At 54.0% G+C, this 18,880-nt stretch overlaps 1 protein-coding gene across 2 annotated transcripts in view; it reads right to left on the bottom strand.

Moving 5' to 3' along the window:
• Positions 1 to 18,880, bottom strand: part of SMG6 (SMG6 nonsense mediated mRNA decay factor) — a 112,732-nt gene that overhangs the window by 37,798 nt on the left and 56,054 nt on the right. For both annotated transcript variants that reach the window (XM_054085173.1, XM_054085174.1), the window contains exon 13: positions 11,012 to 11,213. In XM_054085173.1, coding sequence (XP_053941148.1) covers positions 11,012 to 11,213 — 202 coding nt within the window. The remainder of the gene's footprint in view (positions 1 to 11,011; positions 11,214 to 18,880) is intronic.

Raw genomic sequence — 18,880 nt, 5'->3', positions numbered from 1 at the left:
TCAGGGACGCGGGTGGCCTGGGGCTGAGGCACTGGCCTCAAATCCTGGGTATCAGGGGTTTGTTCTCATCCTGGAGCTGAGGCTTCCTGTGGGACCTGGGTCGGTCCCTCAGCCTCGCGTACCTCTGTTGCCAATCTCTAACAAGGAAATTGCTTTTCCTTCTGGCATAACGTGTTGTGGAGATACGTTCATTAATGCCTGGGAAGTGCTTTGACTTCAATGACGGCGAGAAGAGAAAACAAGAAATAAGAAATAAGACCACGATGGTGTCTCCTCTTTCTGGTTGGGGATGTGACAGCAGGAGGACACTGAGAGTTACAGCTCTAGCCTGTCGTTCTCCATCCTTGCCCAGACTCAGCCCAGCACTGGCAGAGGGATTCGGCATCCACAAAGACAATGTGAGGTCCAGCTGGGAGCAGAAACGTGGGGAGCAGACTCCAAGCTCAATGACAGAGGTCACCTTCCGTCTCCCGTAGAGACAGAGTAGATCCCCATCTGTTATTTGGGCTGACCACTCCCTGCATTCCACCCAGTCCACTTCTCTGGCAAGCTTCCCAGGACGTGGATCTTTCTTATTCAGGATAACAATGAGGCGTTATTAATTGGGGCTTTTTTCGGGTTTCCTGAGGTCCTTCCAATAGCTGCGTTGGTGGCTACCACAGCCGCCGTCGTCTTCAGCAGGGATGTTTTAAGCATTTCACTTGGTCAAAGACAAACTGCGAGCAGCACTGTGAAACAGGGTCACCCAAATGCTAAGGAAAGGTCAGAGATGAAGAGTCAGACCCAGGACTGGGTTCAGGACCAGAGCCTGGTGGATCCAGCAGGCAAAGAATGAGGCACAGAGACAGCCCCAAGTCCCAGGGTCCTCCCGCACGATCAGAAGCGCCACATTAAGTCTTGAGCACCACAAAGACTGTCCAAGGCGAGGCCACGCTTCATGCCCAGGGACCAGCCCGGCCAGCCAGAGCAGCCTTTCCATTTCCTCAAGGTTTCTCTGGGCAGCAATAAGAGATGGCTCATTGGGAAGGGATCCAGCGTTAATGGTCTTTTAACGAGGCCTTTCGATGTACTTGCAGACTAATCAGCAAATTCCACGAGGTCTGGACTCTAATATGTCATTCTGAGCACACTAAAGTCATGGTCAATGCCTCTTTTATAGCCAGAGCCATGCGTTATCTGGGCCTGATGACCTACCCAGATGTGTCAGGGTTTGTGCCAGCATGGCAGAAGTGAGGCCTGCTGAAAACCCCAAGGGAGGTGAGGGGTGCATGCGGCTAACGCCGAGGAGGTGCTGCACCAGAGCCTCCATGATCTCGCTCTCTCTTCCCAGGTCACTCCACCGATGCCAACTCCGGGAACACGCAGTCAGTGAGTTCCTTGAATAGGACATTTCCCGTTTCCCAGGGGTCCGTGCCGAACCTCTAGAGGCAGTTCAGAGGACAAAAGGACTGAACACAAAGAAATTTTCCATTTCATTACACAAACCTGGCCTGACGATGACGGACCCAAAGATGTTTGACAACGAGCATCATCTAATCCACACGAAAAGATCCAATACTACCTGAAAACAGGCATAGGGCAAGGCTGATTTACCCTGTCAGTGGGTGCCTTGAGCTGATGATCACACCACGCTTCCAGCAAACACTTTAGAAGAGCCTTTTGCTGACACCAGAGCCAAACTGGCCGAGGAACCGCACACACGCTGGTACACATGCACGGTTCACTCCCAGGCTGCCTGATTCACTTGGAGCTGACACAGTGGCTCAAGCGCCCTGTCCAAGGCAAGCCTGGAGGAGGCAGAGGTGGAACCAAGGCTGCGGGAAGGCAGGGGAGGAAGGAGTGGAAACGTCACAAGCCACTTTGGCAAATTCCCCACAGCTCCCCCACACACTGGGGTGTCGCTCGCTCCCTCCAGGTACGAGAAAAGAGACATCTCGTGGGTAGGGAAGGTTGTTTCCACCAAATGCTGGTTCTTCTCTTCCCGCTTCCCCCTCGAGACATGGGGCTGCCTGGAAGGCAGCAGCTTGTACTTCCCTGCGAGCAGCATCCAGACCACAAAGCCATTCTCACGCTCCTAACAGCACATTAAGAGAACACGTGTGGCTGGATCTTAACACGTTGGAGGTGGAACCTCTCACACCAGCTCTTGGGTTCAGAACAGAAGCAAAGCAGCAGGACCCCAGGTCTCCAGAGGGGACGCTGGCTGGAGGTACCATCAGACCCGTTCCTCCTTGCCTTTGTGCCTGCCTGGTGAGGGCTACGGGATCTGTTAATGCCGGGCTGTGGCCGCAGCTCGGTGGCACGGCTGTGCATCATCACGCAGGCGGCTGTCCTCAGCCCGAGCTCCACACAGCTGGGACAGGAGGACGTGAAAAGCCAGAATGCCCCAGAGACCGCGGTGCACAGGATACAGAGTGGATTAAAATCTGGTCAACAGAGGTCTTAAAATGTCAGCGTAAACAGGAGGGCAGTGCTGGCGGGGCCACGGGGGAGCTTGCCTGGGCTTATGCGGCTTAACAATAGGTTCAGTGACCTGGTCAAAGAAAACCTTGACTGATAAAGCCTGTAGATTAGACACCGTCTCCTGCCCTGGCAGTCTCTGAAGAGAGCAATTCCGCAACAGACACAAATCTCAACACTGCTCAGTCGCCTACTCATGAGCAAACATCCCGGCGTTTAACATGGCTAAACACCAAGCTGTCCCTCTAGGAGAAAATGCTGCAGAATGCTGGTAGTGTTTGGTGGGGTGGAGGAGAGCAGAGAAGCACTGAGGTCTGGTGGGGATGAAGGAGAGAAGTAGAGCAAAGAGGTCTGATGGAATGGAGCAGAGAAGCGCAGAGCACTGAGGTCTGATGGAGAGCAGCAGAGCACTGAGGTCTGATGGAGATGGAGAGCAGCAGAGCACTGAGGTCTGGTGGGGATGGAGGAGAGAAGGAGAGCACAGAGGTCTGGTGGGGATGGAGGAGAGAAGGAGAGCACAGAGGTCTGGTGGGGATGGAGGAGAGAAGGAGAGCACTGAGGTCTGGAAGAGATGGAGGAGAGCAGTAAAGCATCGAGGTCTAGTGGGGATGGAGGAGAGAAGCAGAGCACTGAGGTCTGGTAGAGATGGAGGAGAGCAGTAAAGCATCAAGGTGTAGTGGAGAGGGAGGAAAGCAGTAAAGAACTGAGGTCACCTCCTCCTTAGAAGCCAGTGCAGCAGCTCACAGAGCAACACATCAAGCTGAGACAGCCACAGCTCAGAAGCCCCAGGTGAGATCCAAACCATGCCTGAGAGACCATCATGTCTCTCACTCCATCTATTTCACTTATCAGAAGAGGATGGGTATAGGGGAACTTGGGACACATTTCCTTGGCGGGGGCAGCACAGCAATGCAGAACTACCCAACCTACAGCAAAATTCAATGAGTAGAAACTGAAACAACCCAAATTTAGCCTGGAAATAACGCACCCTTTAAAAGCGGCTCTGCAGTGATTTGCTAAAGATCCCAATGGGTTCTCTTGAAACCAAGGCTCAGTGCTTTCCACAAGACCTGCTCTTCTCCCCTTGGGAATTTCCTTGTGGTTTCCTAAGGGCGAAGATGACCAGAAGAGCTGCCACAGCTTTCCAGGCTTGCCAGCATCCGGGGCTCTCCCAGGCTGGATTCCCCACTTCCAGGGCTGACGCACGCCACCGTGGGCTCCTCTTTGCAGAGGTGGTTTCTGCCCTGTATGTTCTTCCCAGCAGCTCCGTGACGTTCCAAGCCCCTCGTTGACAGACAGGCAGGTGTGCCTGGGACACGGCCACCTCCCCAAAGCCGGCCTGGGGAGCGGGGCCCCCCAACTGGAGCCCTCGGCAAGGCGCGGGGGAGTCCTGCGAGCCCAGCTGTGACATTTCCTTTCACCTATACCTGTACAGCTGTTTCCTACAGGGCTGCAGCCTCGAGTGAGATGTGTAAGGCTTCTGTAGGTGCTTGGGAACAAGACGGAACAGAAACGCTTCACACCTGGCCCCAAAATTACAGCACGCTGGAAGGGGGCCAACATCAACTGGCAGAGTACCAGTTGCGATGGACATCAATTAAGCAGCCTGTCATCCACAGACTGCAGGGTTTGCTTTCTGCTCTCTGCATCGCTCCTTAAGCCTTCAGCAGCACCAGTGCTGGAGTTTTCCAGATGGGATCATTTCCCTCAGATTCCACTCGCTAGATTTATTGCAGTTGGTTTTTTTTTTTCTAACCCCCCCCCTCCTCTTTTAAGAGCCTGAACTATTATTCCACATTGCGAATTTCTCCAGGGCTGTATTCAGTGTCCTCGCACAGCGCTAACACTCGTTTGCCCCGAGATCCCGTTGCCTTCAGCTGGAGAAAGGCAGTTTTATGATTATGCTCAAAACTCTTTTAGCTTAAATAGTGATTAAAAACCAAGAGCAAGCAATAAATGACAGAACCCCCCTGGCAGATGCCCTGCACAGCCCTAGGAGATGTAGCAGCAGCCGCAAGGACAGCACTCGTGCCTATTTTCTACGAAGCCCCGCTTCAAACAGCCACCGGTGTCCCCTCCTCTGCCACCCAGACCCCAGAACACGGACTCAGCTTGATAATTCCCACTGCAAACCGTGCCGACGACACCCAGCAAAGAGAGGCTCTTGCAGTGCCTACAAAGTCCTTGGCACTCAAGGGATGCGCAAGGACAGACGAGAAGTTCAAAGCAGGTGACATTGCAAGCTACCTTCATGGTGGCATGAAATCCAGCCTCTCCTCCAGCACCCAACAACATCACCTTCCAGCACGGCCCATAATTTAGCCTAATTGCCTTTTACAATCCAAAGGTACCACATAAAAGGGAAGGTCGAGGCTGGGATGGAGTTCAGATACTGGTCAGAAAATGTAACCATCCCTAACTCGGGCGCCTTTGGCTGCCAGCTCCGGCCAAAGTCCCTGCTCTGAGCAGGGCTGCCCACGGCAGGGATCTTTCACTGCTTGTTTGGAAACCAAGGCAGGCAGGAATGGAAGGAGTTTTTCAAGGATGACTCCTTCTTGGACTCTGCTCCTTGCGGCTCCGATCTCTGCTCACAGTTTCCCTTTCCTCTCTGGACCAAACTCCAAGCTGGAAGCTCTCGCTCTCTTGGGCTGAGTGCATTTGCTTGCCAGCTGGAGGGAGATGCTCAAAGGCTATGGAATGGGAATATGGAAAGGATGCTGAGAAAACAGTTACATTTGCTCGCTGGAGTTTTCTCTCTGCTTACAAAGACTTTGTGCTCTCAGAATATCCTAATCTTGCTACCCTCAATCACTGTAGCATGGCCACTCTAACCTGGAATTCATTCCTGTCATCCCAGGAGGCAAAAGGTCTCAGAAAGGACAAACCTTCTGGTGTTTAGAGGCGTGACAGAGCCCGGTCACTCTGACAGCTCTTCCTCCTGGGCTTCTAACCCTGGGGCTGCCTGCCCAAGAGGCATTAGACATGACTACAATTTACCAAGAGGTATCTGTAAGTCTTAAGAAGACTGAAATACTGTAAATAAGTGAAGTGAATAACAAGACAGGACTAATTTTAGACAAAACCTACTCCAAAAGGTTCCTAAATAGTTAACTCAAAGGCTTCAAGAACGAACGTAGAGCACGTTGAGGCAAGCAGAGAGGGGAAAAATTGGACTGGCCACCTGGACCGGACAGTACAGAGGAATCATAGAATAGTTTGGGTTGGAAGAGACCTTAAAGTCCACCCATAACCAAGCCCCATGCCATGGGCAGTGATACCTCCCACTGGACAAGGCTGCTCGAAGGAGAATTGTGTCTTCTAAGGAGAACAAAGCTTGGATTTCAGGCTATCTGCACCAACAGGTGAGTAGCACGAATAGGAAGAAGAAAGTCCTTGTGAAACAAGAACCACACCAAGTGTGGGAAGGTAACTGGCCACCCTGGAGCTGGAAGAGCCACACGGCACCCAGTCTGGAGGGCTGAGGCAGTAAAATACTGCTCGTTATATTTCAGAGCCTTGTGTTTTAGGGCTCTCGCTTGCCTGGGGAGGTGAGGCAAAGTTGAGCCTAGCCGAGTGGTGAGGATCTGAGACAGTCCACTCCGCACATGAGCATGCACGAGGGGGAAAAAGTGCCTTTTCTGTTTGAGAGGAGGGAACCACAGTGACTGGCCCTATAAGCATATGTATTAATCATGCACCGTCTGGTTTTAATCCACACACTGCTGATCCTGCGTCTCCCTGTATTGTTATCAGGGGAAGGAGTATTTCTCCTCAATCTTATTCACCAGCCAAAAGCCTGAAAATGCAAAAAACACATTTGTGAAGTGCCTTCCCAAGGACCCTGGGCCCCGGACCTGGTGAGCTGGGGCTGCTGCCTTTTTATTGGCGTTTAAAAACCTTTTATTAACGTGTGTCAGGGCTGGGGGAGGAGAGGGGGATTCAGGTTTCAGGACCCCCCATGCAGAGAGGTTTATTGTGGGAAGGGACATTAACACTTTCTCCTCCACAGCTCTCTGGCTGGGGCGTGGGGCAGAGCCCACAACACAGGCACACGCTTGGGTGATGCACGAGGTGATCCCATACAGATCTTCTTCTAGGGATGCAGGCATCAGTGATGCCACTGGAGGAGAAGGACCTCCCTGCTGGGTGATCTGCAGCCCCTCTTTCAGCCTTGCCACCAGCACCTCAAATCCTGGGTTCAGTTTTGGGCCCTTCACTACAAGGAAACTGAGGTCCTGGAGAAGGAGAACGGAGCTGAGGAAGGAGCTGGAGAACAAGGGTTACGAGGAGCTGCTGATGGACCTGGGTTGTTTAGCCTGGAGAAAAGGAGGCTGAGGGGAGACCTCATTGCACTCTACAGCTCCCTAAAAAAAGGTTGTAGCGAGGTGGATGCTGGTCTCTTCTCCCAGGTAACAAGGGATAAGACAAGAGGAAATGGCCTCAAGTTGCACCAGGGGAGGTTTAGATTGGATATCAGGAACAACATCTTTACCAAAAGAGTGGGTGGAGTCTCCATCCCTGGAGGGGTTCAAAAAATGAGTAAACATGGCACTCGGGGACATGGTTTAGTGAGCACGGTGGGGCTGGGCTGGTGGTTGGACTCGATGAGCTTAGAGGTCTTTTCCAACCTTAAAGATTCTATGATTCTATTCCGTGGGGGCACTGCAGAGCAGGACGCACCCGAGACAATGGGATTCACCGAGAGCTGAAGAAACCAGGACATGCCCTGGGCTCCCAGAACTGCACAGGAACAGACCTCAGGTGCACCAGCCCTAGGACTGCTTTAACCTCAACACAACCCAAGTGTGTTCCACTAAAATTCTCGCCCAGCAGCACCACACACCACCTGATGAATCCACAGTTGTTACCTTCCTTCTTAACTCTGCCACGTTGCTGCTCCCTGCTCTTGTCTCAGGTACAACGATGGGGGACTGAGGTCCTGGCAGTGTCTCCTTCCCCTGTGAATGCTGCAGACGCAGTCTGATGGCTCCGGCACCGGGCTGCATAGTTTGCTGTTGACTGGTACGTTCGCTGGAGTTCCATCACACAAGCGGCGATGGAGATCTGCCCAACACGCACCCAGGAAATCATCACCAAGCTGTGTTCCTGCTGGAGCCAGCTTTTGTTGGTTACAGCTTCAATGGCAGCGCAAGAGACAATGGGAAGCTCTAAGTGTCACCCTGGCTCCAGAAGGAATCCGAATGCACGGCTTCATGGCAGCAAACGGAGTCAGAACATTTTCACTCAAAATAAGAGCCAGGCCAAATGCTCAAATTCTTGCTGAGAAACTCTGGCTGAACGCTGCACTCCATCTGCTAAATGGGACGTGGAGAACAGAAAGAAGTGGGAAGCACCGAGTTTGTCCTACATGGCTTACAAAACATTCATCCTCTCAGTGGAGCCAATAACCTGACATCATTTTAGCCCAACACTCTCCAGTCTTGCCTTTCAATAGATCCATTTCCTCCACAACTTTACATATTTATTAAAAAACTGTGATGCAAAAGCATGGGGGAAGGGTTTGGAGCATCAGTAAGGTGAGATATTAAAGAATCATGGACTCGTTAAGGTTGGAAAAGACCACTGAGCTCATCCAGTCCAGCCGTCAGCCCAATCCCACTGTGCCTGCTAAACCATGTCCTGAAAATCCTTGACGTACAAACCCTGATGATGCAGCTGCCACTCCAGCCCCTTTCTACAGCACTACCAGACCCCAGACAATGGGGTAGGAGCATCCAAAGAGGTCATTTTGCCTCCTTTTCCAAGGCATCCACCTCCAGCCAAGCTATACCAGATAGAGCCACCTAGCCTGCTTTTAAAAATCTCCAGAGCTGAGAGCAGAATTGCTGAGGGGGCTGCTTTCAAGTGCTTAACTACTCAAAGGTATGAAGCCTTGCCTGAAGTCTGCTCAACTGATGCCCATTCCTTCTCGTGCTCTTCAGCGCAGAGCTGGAGCACAGCTTGTTCTTCTCCTCTCTGCAACAGCACACAGCATTTTCCCTGAATTTCCTCTAGACTAAAGAGCTCCAGCTCTTACAGTCCCTTCTCGGAAGTCAGGCTTTTGAGATCTCTGCTCTGTTGCACCGGTCCTCCCATAGCCCTCTTGCTTGCCTTCCATGAAGTAAATACTTGCCATTTCACCAGTCTGACCATTAACACAACTACTGGTCAGTACTGGATCAAGAAAAAGCATAGAATCAAAGAATGGTTTGGGTTGGAAAGGACCTTAAAGCCCATAGACTTCCAACCCCCTGCCACGGGCAGGGACACCTCAAGATCAGGTTGCTCCAAGCCCCATCCAACCTGGCCTTGAACACCTCCAGGGATGGATCGGCCACCACTGCTCTGGGACACCTGGGCCAGGGCCTCCCCACCCTCACAGAAGAACATTTCTCCCTAAGATCTCATCTCAATCTCCCCTCTTGCAGCTTAAAATCGGTCCCCCTCATCCTATCCCTGCTATCCCTTGTCAAGAGCCCCTCCCCAGCTTTCCTGGAGCCCCTTTCAGTCCTGGAAGCTGCTCTAAGGTCCGCCTGGAGCCTTCTCTTCTCTGGGCTGCAACTCTCCCAGCTTGTTCTCATATGGGAGGTGCTCCAGCCCTTGGATCATCTCCGTGCCCTCCTCTGGACTCACTCCAAACAGATCCATGTCCTTCCTGAGCTGTGACCTTGCAGAAACTGCTGCTTCTGCTCAGCATGTTCTGGGTGGTGCTGGCACCAGTGGCTTCCTTCGTCTGCCACTGTGCGATGGGTTTGCTGTGCAACGCAGACACCAGAAGAAGGCACAACACAACTGGCACACACCACAGGCTCAGAGTTCTGCCAACATCAGCCAACACCCCAGCCTGCTGGGTGGGATCACAATTCCAAAGTCAGCTATTTCAAACCAAACAAGACCCACAGAGGTAGGCAAAAAAGAAAGGAACAGGACACAGCCAGGCTTGGCTCCTTCTCTCTGGGCTCTTCAGCAAAGCTGAGCTGGTACCACTGCACCTGATGATCACAGATGTCCAGGTGGCTTCTGCCACACTGCAAAGGGCACCGGTTCCCACCAGTGGTGTTGTGCAGTTTGTAAAAGACCAGGGCCAAAGAGAGCCAATTCAGTGAGAAAATACAGCTCAGGTGTAGCTACAGAACAAAGATACGCCTCTTCTTTCACAGACACGAGCGTAAGTGCCTGGCAGGGCAGGTAGATGGCACTCCGAATAAACTGGTGTGTGTGGTTAGGAAAGGCAGAGTTCAGGGAATACCAACCCTCTCCCACAAGTTATGGGGCACCAGACTGGGCTGCTCAGCCCCCTCACTGCCTGCCAGGGGTTCCTGTTTGCTGGGAAAGAGCCTTTGCACAGAGATTGGGGCATTGGGACTGTCCCCAGCAGAACCCTCATGAGGCTGGGGACAGGCTACCTCAGGGCACCGACAGCAACTGCATGCTTGTTGTTTCAATCCCTTCAAATAGAGCCTTGAAATTCCACTTTTCCACAGTGACTTCCTGCACCAAGGTGCTTCCCTGCACCGCGAGAGCTCTCCGCATTACTGGGACCTTGTGCTCCTCTGCTGCCGACAGTACTGCGAGCACAGAGAACTGAAACAGAAATTCACAGCTCTTGGCTCCCTCTGTGACAAAGGTCCTAAATTTCTCACTGTCACTTGGGAAAGTGGCAAGATGTGGCACACTGGAGGGGACGTTGCCACTGTCAGATGCGAGCTCTCCACAGAAACCGGTGCCTGCTCCTCCATTTCTCCTCTCGTAGCACCAACCGCTCGTGGAGCCAACGTTGCGGCTTCCCAGACTAGCAGCGTTCCTGGTGCTGCGCTTCTGCCTCCAAGCAGGAAACTGTTGAGAGCCACTCTTATCCTGTCGTGCCTCCGAGGGTGTGCAAAACAAATGCCATTGTGCCTCGTCCATCCCCCATCAGGTTCAGGCACGTTATCCAAGAGCAGCCCCCAGGTCCCTTCTGGCCAGGTGGTGGCAGAGAACAGACCCAAAACCCCACAGCAACAAGGGAACTGATTTCATTATTCTAAAAACAAACAGGCAAAGGAAAGTTCAGGCTAGAATGGGCTCCTAGAGCAAAGAAAGGAAAATAGAGAGCGGGCAGTTGGGAATGCTTCATATTCCTAAAAGCCTTTTGTACGTTAACACATGGTGTCTGCTTCTCTCTAGTCACCTATTTATCACTCTCCTCTTTAGAGAGGGAAAAAAGTCCTGGCTGCCTTCCTAAGGCAGAGTTTTGTGGCCGGGGGGAGGGGGAGGGTGCTTTAAGCATGATGCAAACCATTTGGAGTGCACCGAGAGCACTGCCAACACAAGCTGCACTATTTAAACAAGTGAGGAAATGATCGTATATACAACATGCCAGCGCGCACACACACACCAGAGGAAGTCGAGAGGGGTTTTCATGACACAGAGCTGGATGTCAGCGGCTGAAAGGTCGATATTTTCCCTTAACACCCTTCTCAATGACTTAATCGTGTTCCGTTTGCACAGAAAACTTCCCAAGAATAAAAGTCTGGAGGAATCGAGGGGGGATGTTTGGCCTACTGCTGACCTTGTCCGAGGTCCTCTCCACGTAGCAGGGCTCCTGGGGGGCGACCAGCAGGGGAACGAAGCCTGAGAGCAGCCGATCCTCTTCCAGGCTAAGCAGGGCAAGGTCGTCATCTGGGTCCTTGTACAAGGGCACCTCCGACTGATTCACTGTGGTCAGTATGTTACAGAAGTCAGCCAGCGTCGCCCACACATCTACTGAGACCCTGGGAGAACGAGGAGAGACGTGAGCAATTCGGGGCTGGAATGCGTTGGGAGTTGCCTGCAATGCTGCAGCGAATACCAGAGAGGTGAGGCGAGGCGAGGCGAGGCACGCCACCACCGCCGCTAACCTACCCCACCGGGAGGGCTCCAGCCACAGCTGCGCTGGCACCGAACCCACGAGGGTTTGGAACCCTCGCTCGCGGCTGCTGACACCGATCACCCTGTCCCCTGCACAGGGACGGCTCCCAGGATCTCACCAGCTCCTGGGATCTCACCCTTCCCGCTGCTCTGCCCACCTCTGCCCACTCCCGAGCCAGCACACGTGCAGGAAGCACCTTCCCTGTGCAGTGCCGGCAGGAACCCAGCTCCTTCCAGCTGGGAGAAATGCCGCTAATTACTCAATTTTGAAGCCTATCGGGAGGACAAACCAATGCCCTGCACTGCTGTGGGGCAACAGGGGCACCCAGGGAACCCAGCCCACCCTCTCCTTCGCTGTTAGCTGCTGCAATCACACGCTGCGGTCACATCCTCAAGCAAAAAGATTATTTTAGTTAACCCCAGCCACGGCAGAGTTAAATCGTGTTTTGCTTCTGGTCATGGTTTCAACACTTGTGAGTGACCTGCAAAGCTGCCTCTGCCGTGTCTCACCTTCCTGGAGCAGCAGTGTCGTGCGGGACACCGGGTGCGAACACAAGGCCAGTGGCAACCCTGGACCACTCTCTGCACATCCCTGTCACACCTCCCCATCGCCCAGTGCTGGCGGGGAACAAGCACAAGGCGCTGCACAGAGCATTTCTGGTTCGCATTGCTTCCTCCTGTGTCTAAAAGCACTCAGAGGGTTTTTTTAGCACATAAAAGCAGGGGAAACTGAGGCTGACCTGCTTCTGGTGGCACAAAGGAGGGTTGCTCCTCCACCCCACACCTCTGGGCACCAAAAAGCAAAGGGAAGCATCACCGGGTGTGCAGCAGTGGCCAGTGCGGCGCGAGGCAGCCCAGGGCTGGATGAGGCCCCCTGCTCTTTGAACTGCTCCAGGTGGACAGAGTCTGCACTCCGTTATTTACGGGAATCAATGTACCAGGAAAGCACACTGAAATGAAACATCTTGTTTTCAAGAGCGTCCTGGGAGCCAGGCAGAATGAGGAGCCATTAATCAAAGCCCGGCACGTAATCAGCACACATGTAACGCAGAGTCGCCCACGTCCCTAAGGCAGACCCAACTCGCGCGCTCCAGAGGAGAAGAGGTTCCTTCAAAGCCCTCTACACACAGACACCAGGAACTGGGTTCATTCACAAAGCTCCATTGCTTGGCTCAGCCAGGTCTGGCTGTCAGAAATGTTTAAATATGGAAAAAAATAAACAGTTGCAACACGTTTTTCGGAGGGATCTGTCCGAGGCCCTTTGTGATGTAATGGGAAACGCTGCGTTTGTGCTACCAGCTGGAAAATAAACAGAGCTGCGAGGGTTAAAAGGAACTGAACTTTCCACGACCCCTATCTGCAAAAGAAGAAAATAATAAGAGGAATGATCCACTGCCCCACAGCCCTGATAGTTTATCCTCCGGCCCAGGCTGCGGAGACAAGCACCGGATGTGATAGGGCTGCTCTGGGCCACCTCCAAGGCGAGCTCTGCCCATGGGAGATGCGCAGGGCTTGGGAGCCACAGCCCCCCCCCAGTGCCCCGCTGGCAACCAGGCTGGGCTGCCGGAGGCTGGGGCCGTTCACGCAGTGCCAGGGGAGCCCCCGCCGGCACGGGCTGCCACCTGGGCTCCGGTAAAGGAGGTGGAAAGGCTGGAAGCGTTGGAAGGGCAGAGGGATGAGGAGAAGGAGGTGGGCAGGCAACGAGCGCACTGGGGTGTTGGGGACAGGCATGGATGCAGAGGATGTTCCCAGGGAGGTGACAAAGCTGGGTGGATGGGGTCAGGGTGGGAAGAAACCCGCTGTAGAGATCTCACCTGTATTCCTCACAGAGCAGGGGATGGAGATAAAAAGCAAAGGTGGGACAGAGGCAGAGAGCAGTGGTAGGATGCTGGGCAGGACCGAGAGCCACAGCGGGGCAAGGGCGGTGAAGCAAATCATAGAATCCCTAGGTTGCAAAAGACCTTTGAGATCATCAAGTCCAACTGTACCTGTCCACTACTAAATCACATCCCTGAGTGCTTCATCTGCCCGTCTGTTAAACACCTCCAGGGATGGGGCCTCCACCACCTCCCTAGGCAGCTGTTCCAATGCTTGAGAACGCTTTAAGTGAAGAGGTTTTTCCTGATATCCAATCTGAACCTGCCCTGGTGCGGCTTGAGGAAGATGAAGCACAGAAGCCATCTCCCAGCACAGGCACCCCATGGCAGAAAAACACCACATGAAGTCACTGAGCCATCACTGAAGTCACCACAGCCACCCAGTCCAGCATTTCCCTCTCCTCTCCCCTGCAGCCCCTTCGGATAGCACAGCCCCTCACCACCCCCCGAGTGCAGGAGCAGTCCCTGTCACTGCATCCCCTTCATCCTTGGGTCCCTGCAGCATCGCAGTGCCTCGCCACACCTCTCATTTGCACTGGACGTGTTAGGTTTCCACCCTGTGCTTCCTTTGCTCAAACCACAGCCTGGGTTGGCTCCCTGGGTAGCAAGATCTCGGTGCAACATAGCCCTGAGCAGCTCTGTGGCAGCAGCTGGGCAGCACCCTCTTGCATGCAGCACCCTGCAGAGCCTTCAAAAGCCAACAGAGAAGAAGGTGTTAGTATTTCTGCTCTGGTTTTCTAATGTGATGCAGAGGTAGCACTGCACAGAGCAGCTCTGACCATTATCTGCCTTCCCTTTGGGTGCAGCTCCTCTGCTGTGCAGCTCCCAGCACAGCAACACCAAGATCATAGAATCATGAGATGGTTTGGGTGGAAAGGGATCTTAAAGCCCATCCAGTTCCACCCCTGCCATGGGCAGGGACACCTCCCACTGGATCAGGTTGCTTCAAGCCCCATCTAACCTGGCCTGGAACCCCTCCAGGGATGGGGCAGCCACCACTGCTCTGGGCAATGTGGGCCTTCCTGCTCTCCCAGGAAAACATTTATTCCTAAAATCTCATCCCAATCTTCCCTCTTTCAGCTCAAAACCATTCCCCCTCATCCTATCCCTGCGCTCCCTGATGAAGAGCCCCTCCCCAGCTTTCCTCGCTCACCGGCTGCGAGCCAGCCAAGCCGCTGAGGGCTGACAGCCCATGCCAACACCGCACAGCCCAGTGGATCTCCTGGGATGTGCACTCATTCTAGGAGGTCACACACCCCTTGGGAGCTCGCTCAGGCACCTTCTCCCTGCTGCTCCTTCCCAGGATGCATCCATGGCCACCTCCAGATCTTTCTGGTTTCTGTTCCCCAACAGTGCTGCCACGCCGGAGCCTCTCTGCAAAGCCCAAGTGCCTGGAAGCACTGCGGATGCACAGGGCCACGGCTTCGGTGTCCCTCTTCGGAGGGAGGCCCGGAATCACCGACACAGAGCCCAGGCACGCAGCTCCCAGGTACAGGGATGAGGCTTTCGGAGCTTTTAACCGAGGAAGCGAGAAGGGGGTTAGCGCGAGGTCTTTCCTCAGAACCGGGGTTCATTCACTTCCCTGCAGACACATTTACATTTGCTTTATTCCACAAGGACAGGAAAAAAAAATAAGAGTTAATTTCTTTTTTATTGCCTCAGGATTCCAGGTTTAATGTAGCTGTCAGGGCGAGCGCAGCCCAGCTGCACGCCGACAGGATGCAGCCCGGCCAGGCGATGCTGAACGCACCGCACAAGTGCAGTGGCCAAGCGCGGCCTCAGTGAGGCTGGGTCTGTGCCGGGGTGGCTCCTGGCAAGGAGGGATGGATGCTCAAGGTGGGCACATGTCACCCTGATGCAAAAGCCACACAACGGAAGCGCTGGGCATGGAGAGGGCAATGGGAGCAACAGGCATGGGAGCGCCTGGCGCTCGCCGAATGCCCACCAGCCACGGTGCCGTGCGGCACTCCTGCATAAGCCACCACCTTCCCCGGGGTGCGGGCTGCCTGGTGATTAATATCAAGCACAATGACCCCATGTTCGGAGCCTGCGGGGGCCTGTGGAGGTGGCCGTTTCCTGTGTAATACCAGCTTGTTTAAACACTAACAGTCAAACTCCACAGCTGCAGAACAAACCCGGAAAGCGCGGCGCAGAAGAAGCCCTGCATTGTGTTCCCCAGCCGCCAAGAGCTGCACAGATGGCAAACACCTCGGGCTCGCACGCGCCCAGGGCTGCGCGACGCTTACCCACCATCTCCCGGTGCGAGGCGGCACCGGCACACACCGCAGCTCCTACACCGCTCTACAAAGTGCTCCGCATCCACATCCCCCCTCCTGGGTTTCCTCTCTCTCAGCCAAGGAGAAGCCAAACTAAAAGCTGCTTCTCTGCAAGGAACAAAAGGGCTGGTGGTGTGAACTCTTCCCAGAGGCATTCAGCCGTCATTCTGGACTGGGATACAGCTGCCCAGAGCAGGGATAACACGGGCACTGTCCCACTGCACCAACCATTTCCCCCACTCAGCTCTGCCCGCGGCCCCTTTGGCCAGCTGGGCATCCATAAATCCATCCCTCTCCTGGGAACCTGCCCTTGGAGTCAGAGGGACGCTCTTCTCCCAGGCAGCCCCTGCTCTGCCACAGCCTCTTCTCCACAGAGAATTTTGCTTTCTTCTTCCCTTGACTCTACCTTTGTTCTTAGCCAGGTTTACACTGCTGAGACACCTCTGAATCCTTGCTTTGATAGGAAAACTCTGGTGACCAGAGTTACTAAGGTTGAGCTCTGCAAAAGGGATTTTCCATTTAGGCTCCAACAAGGTCTTGGCAACCCTGTCCAGGACTCTGTCCACCTCGCCCAGTGGAAGCTGCCATCTCAGTGACACTTCTCCACCAAAGTGACGCGATGAGAGCAACCTGGCAGGTCTCCCTAGGAAGGCAAAGCTCTAGAATGTGCTCAGAGCTTTTTGATTTCATTTAATACTTGGTTGAAATTAACCATTTTTAAATGCTTGCAGATAGTCTCCACAAATGGAGAAGCCCTTTACTCCAGCGTGAACAGAGCACGGAGTCGCCAGGGTCAGCTCTGCAGCAGTTTGTCCTACCCATTAGCTTCCCCATTGATTCTTGCACTTAATTTAACAACAAAGCAGAGGAGGAGACACTTTGCCCTCCTCTGCCCAACTCATCTCACCTATCTCAGCTCCTCAGCCACATGTGCCAAGTGGAGATGAATTTCCTTGGATGACAGCAACCTCCTTGGAGACCTACCTTTCACCCCATCTGCCGCCCATAACTCTGCCTTAGGAGGTCCAACCTGCTCCCCTCTCCAAGATTCCCTGCTTTTACACCCTAAGCTCTGCTAGTTACTCCTGCGGACAGCTGATCTGAAGGACACTGCTCCAACCCAGTCACAAGGCAATGCAACTGCTTTAAACAATGCCCGGTCAGTCCTCAACGTGATGTTTGCCACGAAACATACAGATATTAATTAATTTTAAGATATAGAAGCAAGTCGCTTGCAGCTGGAAGACCTGGGAACACCCGGTCTGGACACAATTCCAAGCCACATGACACTGCTGCTGCAAAGCAGTGATGCCCATTGTAAGGTTTAGCTTCCATCCTGGAAACACCTGAGAAAAGAGCCACGGAAACTCGCTGAGCCCCTCTCCCAAAGAAGAGGAAGGGAAGGACACCCCCCACACACTCCGCCTCTCAAATACACACAGCAGCCCCGAGAGAGGGATCCAGGCAGGCCGTCACCTCCCCATAGCCTGGAAACGTGTCCCAGTGCATCCTCTGAGCCCTGGTGACCACACAGGTGTGGCCGAGAGCTGGAGGGATGCCAGAGCAGGGACAGGAGGGGGTTGGGGAAAGGCATAGTTTTTAATTCAGGTTGAATTTGGGATCGCTGAGCCCCCAGCTACGGGGAAGATACCTGCTAGGAGCCCAGTTTCATTCCTAAGCCCCCACTAAGAAAAGAGCCTTGAAGACACAGCCTCCCTTCCTTGCAGAGCCCACTCCTTTCAGCAGCGCTCGCCCCTCACACCTTTCCCTCCGCCTCTGGCCAAGGGGGAGAGCAGTGAGCTGAGGAATTCAGTGTGGGGCTGGGTTGCTTTTCTCTTTTTTTTTTTTTATTGTAAGGCCTCAAATCCAGCAGTGTGATAAATGCATCCGAGCTACAATTAGGAAGATATATAGCATCAGAACGCGAAGGTCTGGGCAGCGTGGTGAAACGCGGGCTCTCCAGAGCCCCAGCTATGTTTCCCATTATGTAACCCTGGTCATGGGCAGACAGCCAGACTCCAAATGAAAAAGAGACTCTGGCTTGGCACCGTTTCTATTTTCCTATCCTCATTCGGGGTCAGCGCAGTGTCATACAGCTGCAGAGAAAGCTCCGGGGATTAAACCTGGGAAAGACTCCAAGACCAGGACCTGGGTTCAAGTACCAGCTGAAAGCAATAAACCAACTGCCACAGCTGGGCTGAGTTTAGACGTTCTCAAAGTCCCCCAGCTCTCTCCCTTACCAAGAACGAGCCATCGTGAACATGGTGAACGCAGCATGAGCGGAGGCCTCGGGATGTACGGCCCCAGCAGCCCAGGCCTGAGGCTCTGGCGGAGTCTTGACAAGCTGCCCCGCTGGCCTCGAGCCCAGGCCGTCATTCTGGCAGCAGCGCTGGCCCCGGACGAGCTGCACTTTGATGCAAGCTCTGGGCCAGGCCTCTGCTCCGAGGGAGCTGCCAGGTGGGTACGGGGTCTGTTTTTTCCAGAAGCTTTAGCACATTCATGGCATCCTTGCAGGCTGCTTCTGTGCTTTGGGGGTTTCTTTTCACTGCCCCTTTTCTGTGCCCATGAGGAGCAATGAAAGCGATGGCTGCAGAGCACTGGGAGGTGGTTCCAGCGTGTCCATCCAGCTTCTCTATTGGCACCAGTGGGGACCTTGCAGCACGTCCCACCGCCGTGAGGCACAACGCACGTGTGGAACGGCACAGGCCCCTTACTCAGTCTGCAACTTGGCATCTGCACTTGCTCCTCACGTGCTCTCCCCGCTCCTGAGCTCACCCTGCCCATAAACCTTGGCTTACTCCAACACGCCTGCTGCTCTGACCCACACTTTACTTCTCAACTCCTTTGAAGCTGCTCCTATCTAAACCCCCCAGCTCGGTGACGCTACCTGGTTACTGACCAACCCCAAGTCAGCCAACAGGCTTGTGTCAATAGAGAGCTGAAACAGGAACCCAGAGCTCCCAGTTTCCTTTTCCACCTCTACGGAAAACAACGCAAGTCCCACATCGTGCCCAGGAGTGGAGCTGGTTCCCTGCTACTCATCACAACCCACACCTCCAGGGAGGCTCAGCTCCCAGTGTCCTGGAGCACCAGCACCCAGCTATGCGGTGCTGGGTCAACACAAGAAGTGTGGGCTGAAGGAGCAGCCTGTCTCCTCACTGTGGATAAGACAGAAGCTCCTGGTGAGCCAGAGAGCGCCAGGGTAGAGGAGCTGGGAGCCAAGATGAGAAGGCTGCCCATGGTCCAGAAGAGGGGCAGGATGGGAAAAGAGGGGTTGCTCAGGGTGAGGGAAAAGTGGGGAAGCACTTGGGTCTCTGCCTCAAGATGAAGACCCTTGATCACCCGCCAAGCAGACAAGGATCTTGCAGAGCAGAGCCC

This window comes from Cuculus canorus, chromosome 20 (genome assembly GCF_017976375.1).
Source record: "Cuculus canorus isolate bCucCan1 chromosome 20, bCucCan1.pri, whole genome shotgun sequence".
NCBI lineage: Eukaryota > Metazoa > Chordata > Aves > Cuculiformes > Cuculidae > Cuculus > Cuculus canorus.
This window is presented reverse-complemented; position numbering and strand designations above follow the sequence as displayed.